Here is an 18362-nt window from a genome sequence, read left to right as displayed (position 1 = left end):
GAGGTGTGCTCGGAGGCGTTGGAGGTATGTGATCCCGATACCCCCGAGATGCTGACTGTGATGGTGATGCAGTGGTCCGGTGTATGTGGGCTTGTGCAGTGGATGGGGACTCGTCTTCGGACGTCATGTCTGGAAACTCCTTTGTGGTCGATTGGAGACATTTGCTACTCTATCTTGCAGCTGATGCTACTGCTCTGGCCGACCGACCGTAGAGGATTGCTGCACTGTGTTGCCCTCTTTTGTACTGTTGTTGCACACATGGCTTTGAGATGGACGGACCTTGGTGGACGGCGTCCTGTCTTGTTGTGGTCTTTCCGTTCGCCCATCTCATCCAAGATGGCTTCGGTACAGCTGGACTACGTCGATACATCAGATCGCAGGGGGCAGGGTTGAGGATGTTCCCCCTCTCTTGGACTGTGGTAGCTTGCACTGCTGGGACTCTGGAGGATAGACAGGGGAGTTGACTGCTACTTTACATTGGATCGGAGTTCCGGGGATGGGTGACCGAGAATGTGCATGATGATTGTCGGGAGCTCATACGTATGGCCCTCCTCCGGTTTTATATGATTCCTTTCTTCCTTCCTTTTCTTTCTATATCTGTATTTTGGGTACTCTTTTTTGGGCGACAGACACACTGCTAGGGGGGGTTAGGCCGTAGCCTCTGCATGCGTGTAGGGTGGGGGGTGGGGGTTTATTTTGTCCGTTTCAGTTTCTATGGGCCTTATTTTCTCTCTATTCTTAAAATCTTTTCCTTTCCCTGTTTCTTCCTTGGGTCAGTAGGGTGGTTTTGAGTGAGGGGGGCAGCGACTGGCATGCAATATACTTTGCTATTGTTTATCCTGTGGTATCATCCCTGTGCCGCTACTCTGCTTATGCTTGCTTGTTGGATCTCTTCTGGTGGACGTTGCCCTCTCTTGTCTTCGGTGGATTGCTTGGTCTCTGATCCTTCTTAGTTTTTATACTTTGCAACATACTTTAAAAAACTTTAAAAATTAACCTTAACTTCTCCTTTTTCTCGATAGCGCGAAGATATCCTTGTAACCCTGGCTGTTGTTATATTGTATTAATGTACTACCGAGTCACCGTATAGCTTGCTAAATTGCTTAAATGATGTCGTGGCCGGCCGGACGGTTGTGGGCCCGTATTTGTTTTGCTGTTACTGTGCTATAAAGGTTTTAAAAAATAAAAAAATAAATAAATAAACAGGGAAAGATGTTGTCTGTTTTGTAGGTACGCCGCTATAGCTGCAAGATGTACTCTAATAGAGGTGTAAGCAAGGTTACATTGCTGCAAGAGTAGTAAATAGCAAATAATCTGTTTAGTGGATGCGTCCAGAGGGTTGATTTTGTTAATGTTACAGTATACAGCAAACCTTTTCCACTTTGCTGCATAGCATGCTCTGGTGGTAGGACGTCTTGCTTGCTTAATGAGTTCCTTACAGTTTGGAGGTAAATCTAAGTATCCAAATTCTATGACCTCAGGAGCCAGATCGCTAGGTTCAATTGTTTGGGATCTGGGTGCATTATTTCTCCATGGTTCTGTGTAAGGTGCATAGGTAATAATCTTAACTTTTGATGTGGCACCTGTGAGAGTTGCAGTAGCGTGGTGAACCACGGCTGTCTTGCCCACGTAGGTGCTACTAGTATCATTGTCATTGAATGTTGTTGCAGTTTCCGAACCACTAATGGAATTAGTGGGACAGGGGGAAAAGCGTAAGCAAATTTGTTGGACCAATTTATCCATAGCGCATTGCCCTGGGACAGGTGGTGTGGGTACCTGGATGCGAAGTTTTGGCATTTTGCGTTCTGATGAGTGGCAAAGAGATCTATCTCTGGCTGTCCCCATCTTTGGAAGAATGGCTGTAGTATTTCGTTGTGCAGTTCCCATTCGTGTATTTGTTCTGACTCTCTGCTTAGGATGTCTGCTATCTGATTTTGAACTCCTGGTAGGTGTTCGGCTAACAGATAGATCCTTTGAGGAATGGCCCATCTCCACATGTCCTGTGCTAGTCTGGATAGTTGGAGAGAGTGTGTCCCCCCCTGTTTTTGAATATAATACATTGCAGTCATGTTGTATGTTCTGATCAGGACTGCTATGTTGAGGATTTGCATTTGAAAAGCTTTTAATGCTAAAAACACTGCGAGTAGTTCCAGATAATTGATTGCAGTCTTTTTTGCTGTACACTTCATTTTCCCTGCACTGTATATTTCTCCATATGCGCTCCCCATCCGGTGAGCGATGCATTCGCTGTTAGTATCACTTGTGGAATCGGTTCTAGGAACGACCGCCTCTTGGAAATGTTTGTTGTGTTCCACCACTTCAGAGAGCGATGTGTGCGGTCGTCTACCAACACCAGATCTGTAATCTGACCTTGAGCCTGATTCCACTGTGTCGCTAGACACTCTTGCAGTGGACGCATTTGTAGTCTGGCATATGGTATTAGCAGTATGCAGGAGGACATCAACCCTAACAGCTGCATGAACACTCGAGCTGTTAGTGAGTGTTGTGGTTGAAATTTTTGGATCAACGTGATCATTGTTTGGATCCTGATTGGATTGGGGTATGCTTTGGCTTTTTCTGTGTCTATAGTAGCCCCTAGATATTGTTGAACCTTGTTTGGTTGTAGGTGGGATTTTGTGTAGTTCACAGTAAACCCTAGCTGGTGCAGCAATTGAATGGTCTTCTGTGTGTTTTGAAGACATTCTTCCTGTGATTTGGCTTTTATTAGCCAATAGTCCAAGTAAGGGAAGACATGCAACTACTGCTAGGCATTTTGTGAACACCCTTGGTGCTGGTGTGACCCCAAACGGAAGGACTTTGAACTGATAATGTTGTCCTTCTACTACAAACCTGAGGTATTTTCTGTGGGCTTTGTGAATTGGGATGTGAAAGTAAGCGTCTTTTAGATCCAGTGTAGAAAGAAAGTCCCCTTTCTTCAGTAAAGGAAGTACTTATTGGAGTGTGACCATGTGGAAATGTTCCGAGTTTATGTATGCATTGAGAGGTCTGAGGTCTAAAATTGGTCTTAGAGACCCGTCTTTTTTGGGAATTAGGAAGTATAGAGAGTATACTCCTGTCCCTTGCTGATGTTTTGGAACCTTCTCTATAGCATGCTTTTGTAGCAGTGATAGTACTTCCTGTTTTAACAATGTCAGATGATCTTGACTCATTGGACGCTGTCTGGGGGGGATGTTTGGTGGGGTAGTTGTGAGTTCTAGGCAATAACCATGTTGGATAATTTGTCTCACCCACCTGTCTGACGTGATGTTTTCCCAGACAGGTAGGAACTGTGATAAACGTCCCCCGACCGGTGTTATATGGTCTGGGGGGAATTGTATTAAGTCACTGTTTTGGGGTTGGGGAGCTGCGGTTGTTATTATTTCAGCGACCTCTACCCTTGTTGTTGTTACCTCTGTACCTGCCTCTTGAATTACCTCTGGGTGATGTTGGTGTAAAAGAGGTAGAGTGCTGGCTTGTGCCTGTATTCTTTGACCCCCCTCTATAGGTGGACCTACGAAAGGAACCCCTTTGAGTTGGCTGTTGTAATGCTCCCATTGATTTAGCCGTTTCTGTGTCTTTTTTCATCTTTTCTAAAGTCTCATCTGTACCTGAGCCGAAAAGTGTTTTTTGATCAAAAGGTTGGTTCAATAAAGATGTTTGTACTTCTTGTTTGAACCCTGAGACCCTAAGCCATGCATGTCTTCTTAACATGATACTGGTGTTGATGGATCTTGCTGCAGTGTCTGCCGCGTCTAAGGCACACTTAATGGAAGTGTTGGTTATTATCTTCCCTTCCTGTATAAGCTTGTCCGCCCTTTTTTGATGTTCCTTAGGGAGATGTGTGATGAGTTTTTCTAACTCGTCATAATGCGCTCTATCATAGCGTGCAAGTAGCGCTTGTGTATTAGCTATGCGCCAGCTGTTTGCTGCTTGGGATGCTACTCTTTTGCCTGATGCATCTATTAGCTTGGACTCCTTATCAGGAGGAGGAGCTTCTCCTGTAGATAATGAGTTTGCTCTTTTACGAGCGTTTGTGACTACAAGCGAGTCCAGAGGTACCTGTCCCTTGATAAATATTGGGTCCTTTGGTGCTGCCTTATATTTTTTATCAATTCTTGGGTTTAATACCCTAGCCCTCACAGGGTCTTTGAATATGTCTGCTGTGTGATTGAGAAGACCCTTTAGCATAGGTAGTGTTCCTGATGTTCTTTGTGCAGCAGGTAGCGTTTCTAAAAGGAAATCCTCTATTTGAGGTTCTGTATGTAAATCTACCTCATGGTATTTTGCTGCCCTATTAATCAGCTGTACAAAACCTGTATTATCATCAGGTGGTGAAGGTTTTGAGGGGTGTAATTCTGGGTCGTTATCATCATCTGACCCTGCATCATAATTCTCCCATGGGTCTTCTTCATCTGGGACAGTGTCGTCATCCCCATGAGGTTATCCCTCCCCTATATCACTGTCTACATCTGTTTGAGGTGTAGATGGTAATGGTGTAGAAGGTGGAGGAATAGCTGGCATTGTGTGAGGAATAGGAGAAGAGGGTGTGTCTCTAGGTCGAGGAGAAAGTGGAGGAGTTGTATTTGTCCCCATTGTTCTCTTTTTAGGAGGAAGAGCTTTGTCATCTAGCTGTTCATTCTTCCTCTTTTTCGATGATTTTGTCACCACTTTGCCAGTTTGCGGATCGATAAACAAAGTCTTTTGTTTTGGATCTGTCTGCTGCTCCTGTGTCGGTACCGAAGTTCTTGGTTCCGAAAGGTGCCTTTGCTTCTGACCATCAATGTTCTGTGTTTTCGGCACCGAGAATTTGCTCGATTCCGATTTTTTCGGTGTCGAGTAAGTCTTCTACGTCGAATCATGTTTCGGTTTCAACATGGAATGTTTCGATGCCGAGCTTTCCTTTGTATGGAGCTTCGGTGTCGATGTCGACCGTTTCTCGGATCCGACATGGTGGGAGGCCGAGAGTTTTGGTTTCTGTTTCTGTTTCGTTGCCGGGTCCGAAGGCGGGCGTCGGAAACTTTCTTCGGTAGTCTGACCGGGCTCGAAGGCGGGGTCTGTACCACACGGGGTCGGTTTTTTGGTAAGGGGACGTCGTCACTCACGGTTTGTTGAGCGTCGATTTCTTCGACATCAGACTCGTCCACTTCCGACCTCGACTCGTCTTCATGTACCTCTTCTTCTTCGAGGTGCTGAGCCTCGAACAGCTCCGGGATTTCCTCCGACTGCATTCTCGAAACCTCGTGTCTTCGGGCTCGACGGTTTCTAATCGTCGACTTGGAGGAGAATGCTGCGCAGGCTTCGCAGTCCCTGGATTCGTGTTCAGGCGATAGGCAGAGGTTGCACACCTCGTGTAGGTCCTTGTGTGGGAACTTAGCACCACACGTTGGACATCTCTTAAATGGAGTCCTTTCCATGGACTCCGGGCTGGACTACGTCGAGAAAGGCCTCCCGGTCTCGTTGACGTAGAAGAAAATGTTTATTGTTGGAGTCGAAACGCGTCGGAATGGAAATGAAATCGCGTTCAATAACAATACCGTCGAATTGGAAAGGGAATACGCGCCGAAATATCACTTTTTCTCGAAATCGATCCGGAGAGCTTCGATCCTCATCCGAACCCGATGGCGGAAAAAAACAATCTAAGGATGGAGCCGATGCCCATGCGCACTAGCACCCAAAGGAGGAGACACCAGTCTCGTGACGACAAAAGACTTCTCCAAGAGAAAAACAAGTGCAATCATCCGAGCCCAACACCAGATGGCGATCTATTCATAAATGTACCATCTGCAGCCCATATGCCTCGAACATACATATAAATACTTTACTTTAGGTGTTTCATAATAAATCTTAAAACAATGGTAATTTAATATAATTTAATAAATTAAATATTTAATTCAAAATTAATGGTAATTGTGATGTAGCATTTTGTTTTTGCTCCATATATAAAATAAAGAATTCGCTTTAATTTACAATATTTAACATAACATTATTTTAAATGTTTTTTTTTCAGTTTAATAAACTTTTTACATTTTTCTATATATCACCACATTGAAATCTCCGCCCCTGTGGCAGATTTGTCCCTAAGATAAAGTTTAGAAAAACTTTTTAAAAGCTTTAAACTGTAAAAGAAAAAGTCAAAATATTTTACGTTGAATATTAATTTTATATTTGAATGTAAAACAAAATCTCTGGCCATATACCATGACACAGTCTAGTCATTTACAGTTATGTATATTTAAACAGCTACATTGAAAATGTACACAAAAAACAAACTTAGGTGTTAGCACCTTCTGGGCACCCCTACATATCCACAAACACTTTCATGCCATTGCATGGCAAGTGCTAAATCGTTAAAACACAGAGCCTTATATTATTCTATAGAGAAAGTCAGTCAAGAGCCAGAGTTGTCAGACAGCGAAAGACTATGTATCAACTTTGATATGTTCTCTCTTTTCTTCGCTCTAGTTTCCTGACAGTCCAGGGCCTAAGTAGGTAGCTTAGTCAGTTTATGCCTAGGTGGCTAAGGGCCCGATTCACAGAATGAACTTAAGACTAAATCCTAAACTTACTACTATTTGGTATTCACAGAATGCACTTATTACTTTCGGGATTCACAGAGTGAACTTACTACTTTCGGGATTCACAGAATGAACTTACTACTTTCGGTATTCACAGAATAGATTTAAGACTACTAACTTTACGTCCGCACTCGGGCCGTAAATTCCGGCCCGGAGGCGGAGTTTCCGGCGTGGGGGCGGAGCTTACGGCCCGGAGACGGAGCTTACGGGCCGGAGGCGGAGCTTCCGGCCCAGAGGTAGAGATTACAGCCATGGCTAAATACCCACCTCCGAGCCGGAAGCTCCGCCTCCAAGCCGCAACATACCTCGAAGGGGGAAGCCTTGGAGGATCTCCTTTCGAACATTGTTCCGTATGAAACTGGGTTCTTTGATAGGAATGACCGGGTGGTGATGTACAGAGCCAGGGAGAATGAATAAATAATAGATTATATTTTCATATCCCCGGCCCTCTTAAGTTATGTAACTTTTTATAATGTCGTACCCTCTATATTCAGCGACCATAACCCAGTGGTGCTGGAGCTGGATAATGGTGTTTCCTTTTTCAACAAAATGACCACCACAAAAGCCACAATTGAGGTTAAACCTAAAGATCATGGGAGAAGGTTAAAGTGGAACAAAGTAATCCCTGAAGAATTTTGTAACATTATTAGCTTGAAAGTTGGTGTTGAAGTTAACATATGCCCTGACCCCTTAAGCCAGGGGGGGGAGGTAATAGCTTCTTATGAAGCAATTTGCCTCCAAGTGGCAAAAGAACTCACAGTTAATAGCCGGGCCAAATTAACACCTGTAAAGGGCTGGTTTGACCGAAACTGCTCTAGAGCTCATAAGCTGCTTATGCAGGCCCTCAAAAAGATACCCAGGGACAAATTACAAGTGACGCAGCTAAGGAAAGCCTATAGATAGAGGTACCTGGTCCCCACAACTTACTGCTAAAGTTAATGCGGTGAGAAGATCCTCTGCTGCTATATTAGGTTTTGCAAAGCGGTTAGGGGGGAAACCGTGTGAAGCAATTTTATCCATATACAAAGCAAAGTCCATCTCAATTGCAAGATATGGGGCTGCCATATGGGGGTATAAACAACCTGAGCGTATCCAGAAAGAGGAAAATAAATTCCTCCGTGCCCTCTTAGCGTGGTCAATACATCCTCTGTATGAGAACAATCAGGAGGCACCTTCTTAAAATTACTCAGCAAATTAATCTGAAAGTCTGGGTGAGATAACAAAGGGTGAATATACCTTCCACCCAGAAAAAATATTTCAAGCAAATACCAAGGTAACAACAAAAGTTAAGAATACGAGTCAGAGCTTAGTGGTCTATTGCATTATGCCATAGATTTGTTTCGTACTGTCATATACATAGAGACATATAGCTGTGTTTAATCATTTAAATAATGTATTTTCTGAATATTATATAAGGAAGGTGTAGTTCCAGAAACAGTTTTTATTTTAATGGCCCTCTACTCAGTTTTGCTGGTACACACAGCTCATCGAACCTAGGTGCAATTAGATGGAGAGCAGACTGAATAAAGCATACGCAGTTGCAAGATCTATTTAACCATGTGAGTCACTAAAAGATGGCGAACCACTAATTAAAGGCGCCATTTGTCTGGTAAACCAATATGCTATATTCAACATAAGGATACACGAAAAAATAATTTGTCAGCTACAGGCTATTTTCTATTCATACCTCATAATGCAAGGCCCTCAAGTGTCCCGGCATCAACTCGAGAGCCCCTTTGTCTCTACGAATTTTGGCCAGCCCACAGTTTTTCATGATTTCACTGTTGCTTCGAGATCCTACTCGGATTATTCCGCCGTGTAAAAATGAATGGATTCCTGCAAAACAAAAATGCATTTTTACTGCATAGCAAATAGAACTAACCCAAGTTAAATCATAGACGTGCTATAAGAAAGTCAGGGTGACCGGATTCATGAGATAGAGCAAAACACCTTTGACATCACTAACATACTGTAATGCACGCCATTTTTTAAAATAAATTATATATTCCACGCTAGATGTATTTAAGTTTCTTAGGGCCATATGTATCAACATTCCGTTTTGCGATTCCTAAATAGCGATTTTTAAGACATCGCTATTTAGAAATGGCAAAATGCTATGTATGTAGGAATTGGCTATTGTTTAGCGATTCCTTATAATTCCTTAATTGCGATCGCCAGGAGGCCCATAGGAATGAATGTGAAATTATTCTCAATTTGCAATTCGCAATTTGCAAATCGCAAATTGAGAAAAATTTCAAGGGTGCAGGGTTGTCTCAAGAACACCCCGCTGCACCCCTGAAAATGACATGTGTGCGCATGTGGTGCACATACATGCCCTAAGGGCATGTATGAGCGTCACATCGCACCTTTGGTTTTTAAAAAAAATGCTTTTTTAAAAGAATTTGCAACTTACCACCAACTAGAAGTTGGTGGTAATTTGCGATTCCTTATGGCATTTTGGAATTTCTTTTTTCCTTGATACATTGCTTTTAAGGAATCACAAAATTTGCAATTCCTTAAATGCAATCGCAAAATAAGGAATGGCAAAATTTGCGATTCCTTATTTTGCACCCAAATTGTTTAATACATATCATTTTGCCTTCATACATATGGCCCTTAATCTTTTGAAAGTTACTTCTTAATTTGTTAGCAAGATTCAGATGTTTCCTGAAAATCAACTTGATTAACAGTTCTCTGTCCTTGACATATAAGACCTCTACCTGTAACAGCGAGTTCGCTGATTTTACCTTCTGTAAATGAAGATGCTCTGCACAATTTTGCCATCTGAAAGATGGGTTTCGAAATAACATTTCCCTTTTATGTAATACCGCGCATGGACCCATAGCTGTCTTCCGAAAGACTTCAACGAGTCACATATCATGGCCATCTTCAGATTTTTGTCGGCAAAAAATGTTTTTTAATTCGCAAAAGATATGTGCATTCGAAATCTCAGCACCTAAACATCTTAAATAAATGTGAGAAATGTTTGCTAAATTGGCATATTCTTGCGTAATTCCAGATTGTCTCATTTTGCAAAATGTGTGAAATGATTGCTTCAAGTTTATTTTATTTGTTTTGGTACTCTACTGAGGACCACAAATTTTGTACGGTAAAATTCAGTTACAAATACTTTTAGAATTTCATATTAATACAAAGCTAAAAAAGATTTTCAAAATGTATAAAAGTTATAACAAACTAATTCATTAGGGGGAAATTTACATACTGTGATCAAGTCCTTTACGGTGGTGATACGGCAGTTAATGTATATAGGATACAGATGTTTTGTCCTAGCGGATGTACCATGTTACAACGCATACCGTTACAACTACCTACTATTACAACGCGACCATTACAACGCATACCATTACAACGCATAGCGCTTTGAGGTGCTGGATAGTGGTAAGTATAATTTACTATTCTAACTCCAGTCCCCGTGGACACTAGGGAAGGTGTTGGATAGTAAATTATACTTATTCCCTATCCTAGAGCGCCCCCCAGCGCAATGCGTTCTAATGGTATGCGTTGTAAAAGATGCGTTGTAATAGTAGGTAGTTGTAAAAGATGCGTTGTAACAGGTGTATACCGTCCTAGCTGCCACTACTTTTGGGTTAGGGCATGTGAATAGAAGATGTTCTACATCCTGCTCCCCTCCGTAGCAGAGGTTACATAGTGAAGATCCATTTAGGTGCCATCTTGATGTTATGGTTAGCACTGGTAAAATGCCTGTTTTCTCAATGACACCCTTGTGGATCACTTTATTCACTGTTTCTCTGTTTACTATCTGGTTAGCTGTCTTTTAGCTGTTAGCGCCGAGACACCCACGGGTATTTGCAGCGCTTTAAAAATTGCTAAAAATAAATAAATAAATAAATAAATAAATAAGCCGTAACAGGATGATTGATCTCCTGGTGCCGTGCGAAAGATTAAAGTCTATGTATTGTTGCACTTGCTTAGGTGCAATTATTTCCGTGAAGCTTTTATACAGAGTCAATGTGGCACAGTGTGAAAAATCAAGATCATAACTGAGTCTGGGGGTAAAACATTTTAGAAAGAGTTTCAGTTGTGATGGAGTCCACGTAAGCAACAGATTAACATTGATCTCCGCTAGTTTAAGTGCAGTGGACATGTTGCTGAAGAATACTTGTTTTGAAGCATCACAGTTGAAGGTCTCGGTTTTAAGTAATGAACGGAGAGTTCCATCCTTTGCGTGCAGCAGGTTATATGCCCACCTGATGACGTTTGCGATAGCTCTTGAATAGGAACTCGTGATAGAGAATTCGAGGCGAAGAGCTTGCACCGGAGTGGATTGTGAAACCTTCAGCATTTTCCTCAGTATCTTCCCTTCTTTTTGGTCCAGGAATGACCACTGTTTTATTGGAATATATTCCAAAGCAAATGATAAAACTGGAGGTATCTTTGTGCTATATACTTTAAGGAGGGATGAAAAATGTCTGTTACCTGAAGCCGCGTATAGTCTTTGTAGGGCTCCGGCATGCACCTCGGATTTCCTAGTCAGGTTATTAACCTGTAAATTGTTTTTTAATGTCTTAGTGAAAATCCTGCCCAGGTAAGTGGATTCCTCAGTCTCTTCTATTGTTCCAGCGCCGAGTCTCCAACAGAATTTGGTACTTCTTTTTCTTCCTGAGAAGGAAACTATTTTTGTTTTAGTAAGATTCAGGATTAAAAAGTTTTCCTGAGTGTATTTGTTCAAAGTATCTAGAAGTCTTTGCAGGCCCAAGGGCGTGAGATCTAACACTACAATATCGTCAGCGTATAAGAGGGCGTGAACGTTTTGGGCTGCGATCTTTGGAGGCAGACTTGGCACTTGTTGCAGGTACTGTGGCAAATCACTAAGATATAGTGAGAATAACAGAGGGGCTAGGAGACACCCCTGCTTGAGTCCGTTTGCTGTTGGGATTATGTTGGTCAGGCCTTTTTCACTCCCCATTTGCACTTGACACCACGTGTGCGAATGCAATGTAATTATGATTTGTAGTAATTGTTCAGGGATTCTTAGCTTCCTCAGTTTTTTCCAAAGAGATGGTCTGTCTACTCGGTGAAATGCGGTAGAAAAATCGATGAATGCTGCGTATACCGGTTGGGATTTTCCCACAACGTATTTATCGAGAATTGTTTGTAATGTAGCGATGTTATCAATAACCAAGTGCTTTGGCCTGAAGCCGGCCTGATATAAGGGGATTAGATCCTGAGAGAATGCCCAATTTTTGACTTGGTCCAACACTTCAGCGGCGAAGATTTTCCCCGTGGCATCTTGTAATGCTATTTGGTGATAGTTACCAGCCTGAAGTCTAGATCCTTTTTTGAAAATCGGTATTATGATACTCCCCTTCCAGGATTTTGACACTAATCCTGTTTTGAAGATGAAGTTAAAAAGGGGAGAGAGCATCTTACTCCAACCCTTAGGGTCTGCCTGTAGGACCTTGATTGGTATTTGGTCTGGGCCGGAGGCTCCAGTGGATCTCGCCTTTCGGATGTGCATTTCTATTGAGAACGGGGAGGCGGTTCCAATCGGAACGTTGTTTTCTTCGCTATTATTCCCAGCGTTTTCGGCCTCTTCATTATTCGTGTTTGCTCTGTACAAAGCTGTCAGGTAGGTTTCCCATTCTTGAGGCGGGACTGGGATGGAGTGAAAGGCCTTTTTTGTTCCGGTTTCCTTTGCGATTAGTGAGCAGTATGATCGTTGGTTACGCTGTTTTGCCACAATTTGTAAGTCGACCCAGTTTTTGTCCTGCGTTATTCTTTTTAAACGACGCTTTTCTAGCTTGAGTTGATTTTTCAGTTTGTTAATTTCTGCCTGTCTTGAGATTGAACGGTCAACATATTGTGCTCTTGTAAGTTTGTTTAGTCTTTTTGCAGTTGCTGAATTCGAGGTTTTATTTTTGTTTTTATTCATTACTGGTGCAACTTGTTGCAATTTGTTTTGGAAGACTTGCTTTAGATTCTCGATAATGGATTCAAAATTTGTTATTAGGTCAGCTGAATATTCTATGGATAGAAGATGATTTGTGTCGATTAAGGTAGTTATTTTATCTAACATAGTTGAGTTCCAATAGATCCGCCTTTGATTTATTTTTGCCTCTACTGTGCTATATCTATACATGATTTGACTAGGTGAGCAGGTGCTTATTTTCCATTGCGTATGTAATAGCAGAATTGCGATGTCACTCTCTTCAGTGAAGTAGGTGCGAAGATGTGAAACAGACTCAAACAACTCCATGCTGCAGATCATATAATCTAGGATTGAAAGGGTACTATTTCCCCGTCTAGTGTGGAATGCAGGGATGTCACCTTCCACGTTCCCATTCAATATAATTCCGTTTAGTATTGGAAGTGACGCTAGTAGCATTTCCCCCTTTTATCAGCCCTACTTCCAGTCGGGAATGTCAGCACCGGTATTTCTAGAGCTTCATCTTTGTACCAGTTCGCCCAGTTGGTGAAATGATTGCCTTTTTTGATGGCTTTTGCTCCTGCAAGACTACGGAACATTTTCTCATTAGGACATTTTCTACTCGGACCAGTCTACTGCTAGTATTTCGCGCAGCTTTTCAGTGCAAGTACACCCTGTGAGAAAACAGTTACTTGAGATAACAGAAACACATTTTGTGTATTGTACGTAATTTTGCAAGACGTATGCCTATTTTACAAAGGAATAAAAAATAACAATTTTATACACCCAAAACTTAAGCTGAAGGTCTTAAATGAATTATCACCTCAAAATTCATCATTTTTTAAACCCTTTAGAGGTTTCACCAATAGACTTGGAGAAAACACCACTTAAGGTTTGCCCCTGGAAAAAAACGGTCTTCCGGTGCACAGATTCCCACAATACGTGTAATCTGGCACAGATTTCGACAAGAAGTATAATTTGTTCCATCTGTGGAACATTGACTATAACACATGTAAAACTTTGTGCACCTTTTCAGGCACAGTGGAAACACTGATTAAGCTGTGTTGTATCATGTTATGCGTCTTTTTACTAGGGCGAGACAGTGCAGTAAAGACAACTGACATCTTTCTTTGCAAAAATGGCCATTTTAATGAAGCAGGTGCACATCACAACATGATCCGTAACCCTGGGCAAATGGGTCGTTCAAAACTATCCTCCTCACTGTACATCTCTATTCACTACCCCCTGGCCTACACTCCACCCCTAAGTACTCCCCCAAAGGTCTCTCACTGCAACTCTCCGTTAACCGTATGTATTCCTACACCCTGCTCTACATTAAACTTCATAACTCTGAAAACCTCTAACTTCCTGCCTGCTGGAAGTTTGAACGTTCTCCCACCCTCCCTCTTCAAACTGCTTGCCCCTCCTCCCCAACAATCAATATAACTGTTTCAAAACACAAAACCAGCTCGGCCAACCGCCAGTCAGAAAAACAATGGCTAAGGAGCTTTTCTGCCCTCTTGAAATCCTTTTAGTCTTTCTCACTACGCCACAAGAGAACCACTAATGCCTCCGACAATACCTCCAGCAGTTGCATCAAATACAAGTCCAAGCACTTGATGGATAGGTGCACACCGTCACCACAAAAAAACTGCAATTCTTCATATCACATATCAGGGTGCCGCAGTCTACCAATACCCTCTTCCCTACAAAATATCCTCACTTCCCTGTTCACTTTCCCCTGAGACTTATCTATCGCTGTCAGTCTATCTGCCCCTCAATCCGTCCATAGTATGAAACTACCTGACCACTGTGCCCTAATTTCTTGCACATTTGCTTTCATATCCTTTATCAAGGCCAACCCTTTCTGTCTACATAGGTCTAACTGTCTAACTAGGTCATTTGACCCTAAATGAATGGCTAATACATCAGGGCCGCCTTCTCTGTCTAATAACGTATTCAAACACAGCAACAGCTGCCGCCACAGCATACCCTTTTTTCCACGCCATCTAATCCTTATCCCAAATACTTCAAAACACAACCACGTACCATGGCGTCACCCGCTCACTTGCTGCTTTGCCCACTTGATAAAGGAGTGGCTCACTACCCAGATGTTCAACTCCTCCCTGGATAGGCCTGGCACAGAACCTAAAAGCAAACAGCAAAACATGACATGAAGCCCCCCTCCTCACAGTGCACCACCGTTTTACCGCACATATCTCCTGTAACACGCCGATGACCACCTTCCTCACTGTATTATTCTCTCCCTGGACCAACCTCACTGGCCTGTCTCTGTCGCTGTCCCTATTCTAAAAGAGTGTGTACCATATTCTAATGCCGACATACCCAGACATCCTAGCGGCTTATGCCAACCGATAGTAGCTAATAAGCAGTCATTCTAGCTCAGTCCTCATACTGAAAAACTCTAACTAATACATACCTCCTTTAGTAATGAAACCTCTGCCACCAGTATAAAGGAAAATATTGCTACACTGGGAACGCTTTCAAAATGATTGTCCATCCTCTTGCTAGTTGGTTTTTGACTTCTTTAAGGAAATACCAATGGCTCCTACCTGTTGGTCAACATCGGGCAAATCTAAATCTCCTACGCTATTCTTGCCACCCAACAACTCGGATACCCAGAATGCCCCGAAAAACATCACAGACATTAACAACAAAAAAACACTGCCTCTCCTAGGTCACAACATATGTCAGGGAGGGCATCAATAACCTTACACAGTACAAACCACACCAAAAGCTTGCACCTCCTGCCTCCTCCAACTTTTTCCCTCGCCCAACCTTTTAAACAACCTTCTTCCCAACTCACCCGCTGTGGGCTCATATCCCCAAAAATTGGTTTGCCTGACAACTTACCCAAAATCGTAACGTTTGACTAATCTTTCTCTATCATATCCAACATATAATGTATATCCAACATATAATGTATGACATCACTACCTATCTGTAGTACCCTGCATATTATACTGTAAGGTGTTTTACCAGCCTTGCTCTGCCAGTGCCTGTGCTCTGAGTCATTAGAATGTTGGAGTCTGATGATGCCTCGGAATGTTGGGACTGAGGGAGGCAGAGTGACAGTTGGTATTGGGCTGAGCAGCTGACAGGCAGCTCCTGGTGGGGCTCTGATCTACCACATATCTACATGATGTCCTGTTCTTTACTAACTGCCATCGTAATGAATAAAACATCCTGAATTACTACCTTCTTGAGTGGACCTTCATCACTACACTATCCTCTATTGCTCTTCCTCATGCCCTCTCCTTCATGCCCCAGACTCCAGAAACTCATTCCATGCTTGTGCATAAGCTCTTTGGGTGGACTGCATCAAAAAAAAACTACTGCCTTCTACAAAAGCCTCATGCACATATGGGCCACAAGTCTTCTGGCATCTGTATTTTCCCTTCTTCCACTCCCGATACAAGCCCACAGAATTTCCTCCACTGCAAATAATACAAAGCATCTAAAGGAATATGCTACTTACCAGTATGCCCTAGTGTAGGGCCCGGATGATTGCACGTTGTTGTCCTGGAAGAGTCTTCGAAGTATCACGAGAAAGGTGGCTCCTCCCTCGGACTACGGTGCGCATGGGCATCCTCTCCATCCTCAGATTGTTTTTCGCCATTGTGGCAGAGTTGGAGTATGGTACAGTAAAAGATGTCCATGCAAGAAAGTAAGAAGTAATAATGAATGCTACAGCTGCGACAGGCACCGGGGAGGAGGGTGGGCGATATGAGTGTCAGCAGCCCTACATGCCAAGAACAGATGCATACTGGTAAGTAGCATATTCCGTTCGAGGCATGTGGGCTGCTGAATTCATATCTGTGCATATAATGTATAGCAGTTTCTCCCTTAGCGGTGGCTGCCTGTGCCAGCTGCAGCAGTCTGAAAAAGAGTTTTTAGAACAGCCTGTCCTACAGCTGCTTGCTGTTTGGAATGTACATCTACACAATAGTGTTTTGTGAATGTATGTATGGTAGACCATGTGGCTGCTCTACATATTCTCTCTAGAGGAATATTTCCTAGGAAAGCTGTGGATGCCCCAAGTTTGCGTGTAGAATGCGCTCTTGGGGGAACTGTTAAAGTGCGTTTTGCTTTTAGATAACATATTTGGATGCACTTAACTATCCGTCTGGCCAATCCAGATTTTGAAATGGGGTTGCCTTTGTGTTGTGGTGAGAAGGCAACAAACAACTGTTTAGTTTTTCGAAAATCCTTAGTTCTATCAATGTAGTATAGAAGTGCTCTCTTGACATCTAGTGTGTGTAGAGCCCTTTCAGGTACTGACTGTGGATTTGGAAAGAACACTGGCAGTTCAATTGTTCGATTGATATAAAAATGGGATACCACCTTGGGCATGAACTTAGGGTTGGTTCTAAGAACTACCCTATTTGCATGTATTTGGATGAATGGTTTCTGAATAGTTAGGGCTTGTAGCTCACTAACTCTTCTAAGTGAAGTGATTGCCACTAGAAATGCCACTTTCCATGTTAAAAATTGTAATTCGCAGGAATGCAATGGTTCAAATTGTGGTCCCATTAGTCTGCTTAAAACGATGTTAAGGTTCCAGACAGGTGAAGGTGGGTGTTTTGGGGGGATTATCCTTTTGAATCCCTCCATGAATGCCTAAATCGCAGGTACTCTGAATAGCGAAAGATGTTGCCTGTTTTGAAGATAAGCTGCAATGGCAGCTAAGTGTATTCTTATAGATGAATAAGCTAGATTGCAACAATGTAGTTGCAAAAGATAGCAAATGATATTTTGCGTTGAAGCATCTAGTGGGTTTATGTCATTGTTATTGCAGTAAATGACAAAACGCTTCCACTTTGCGGCATAACAATCTCTGGTTGTAGGTTTTCTTGCCTCCTTGATAATGTTCATACAGTCTGGAGGTAAGTTTAGGTACCCAAACTCTAAGACTTCAGGAGCCAGATTGCAAGGTTCAGCTGTTGCGGATCTGGGTGCTGTATGTCTCCATGGCTCTGAGTGAGTAGAGTGGGTGTTAGCCGCAGCCTTTGATGAGGTACCACGGAAAGTTCTAGGAACTTTGTGTACCATGGTTGCCTCGCCCATGTTGGAGCAACCAGTAAAAGTGTCAGTGAATGCTGGCGTCGTTTGCGTGCCACTAGCGGTATTAACGGTGCTGGGGTAAATCGTACGCAAATCTGCCTGACCAGTTCATCCATATCGCATTGCCCTGTGACTGCGGATGTGGAAACCTGGCCGCAAAGTACTGGCATTTTGCGTTTTCCTTTGTGGCGAACAGGTCTATCTCTGGTTGTCCCCACTGTTGGAAGTATGGTTGAAGCCCCGTGGGATGAATCTCCCACTCATGCAGCTGTTGGCTGTGTCTGCTGAGCAGATCCGCTACTTGGTTGTCTTTGCCTGGGAGGTGTTCCGCCATGAGAAAAATGTTTCTTTGGATGGCCCACTTCCACATGCGTTGTGCTAGGTGTGATAGCTGTGGGGAGTGTGTTCCTCCCTGTTTCTGTACGTAGTACATTGCTGTCATGTTGTCCGTCCGGATCAACACAGCTTTGTTGCATAAATGTACTTTGAACGCTTTCATTGCCAGAAAAATTGCCATAATTTCCAGCAAGTTGATGTGCATTTTTTTTGTTGTGCTGTCCATAGGCCCTGGACTGTGTACTGAAGGACATGGGCTCCCCATCCTATGAGAGATGCGTCCGTCGTCAACACTATTTGTGGTACAGGTTCCTAGAACAGTCGGCCTTTGCAAAGGTTTTGTGGATTCCATCAATGAAGAGAGTTGTATGCACGACTGGTCACCAACACTAGGTCCTTCAATTGTCCTTGAGCCTGGTTCCACTGCCGAGCTAAGCACTCTTGTAGCGGGCGCATGT

General features: G+C 42.9%; 1 protein-coding gene across 2 annotated transcripts in view; it reads right to left on the bottom strand.

Moving 5' to 3' along the window:
• Nucleotides 1–18362, bottom strand: part of LOC147722733 (NFX1-type zinc finger-containing protein 1-like) — a 1249199-nt gene that overhangs the window by 714860 nt on the left and 515977 nt on the right. For both annotated transcript variants that reach the window (XM_086965207.1, XM_086965208.1), the window contains one exon: nucleotides 8263–8411. In XM_086965207.1, the coding sequence (XP_086821333.1) occupies nucleotides 8263–8411 (149 nt within the window). The remainder of the gene's footprint in view (nucleotides 1–8262; nucleotides 8412–18362) is intronic.

Source organism: Lissotriton vulgaris, chromosome 4_1 (genome assembly GCF_964263255.1).
Source record: "Lissotriton vulgaris chromosome 4_1, aLisVul1.2, whole genome shotgun sequence".
Classification (NCBI taxonomy): domain Eukaryota; kingdom Metazoa; phylum Chordata; class Amphibia; order Caudata; family Salamandridae; genus Lissotriton; species Lissotriton vulgaris.
The sequence above is the reverse complement of the archived record's forward strand: the minus strand, read 5'-3'. Positions and strand labels throughout refer to the sequence as shown.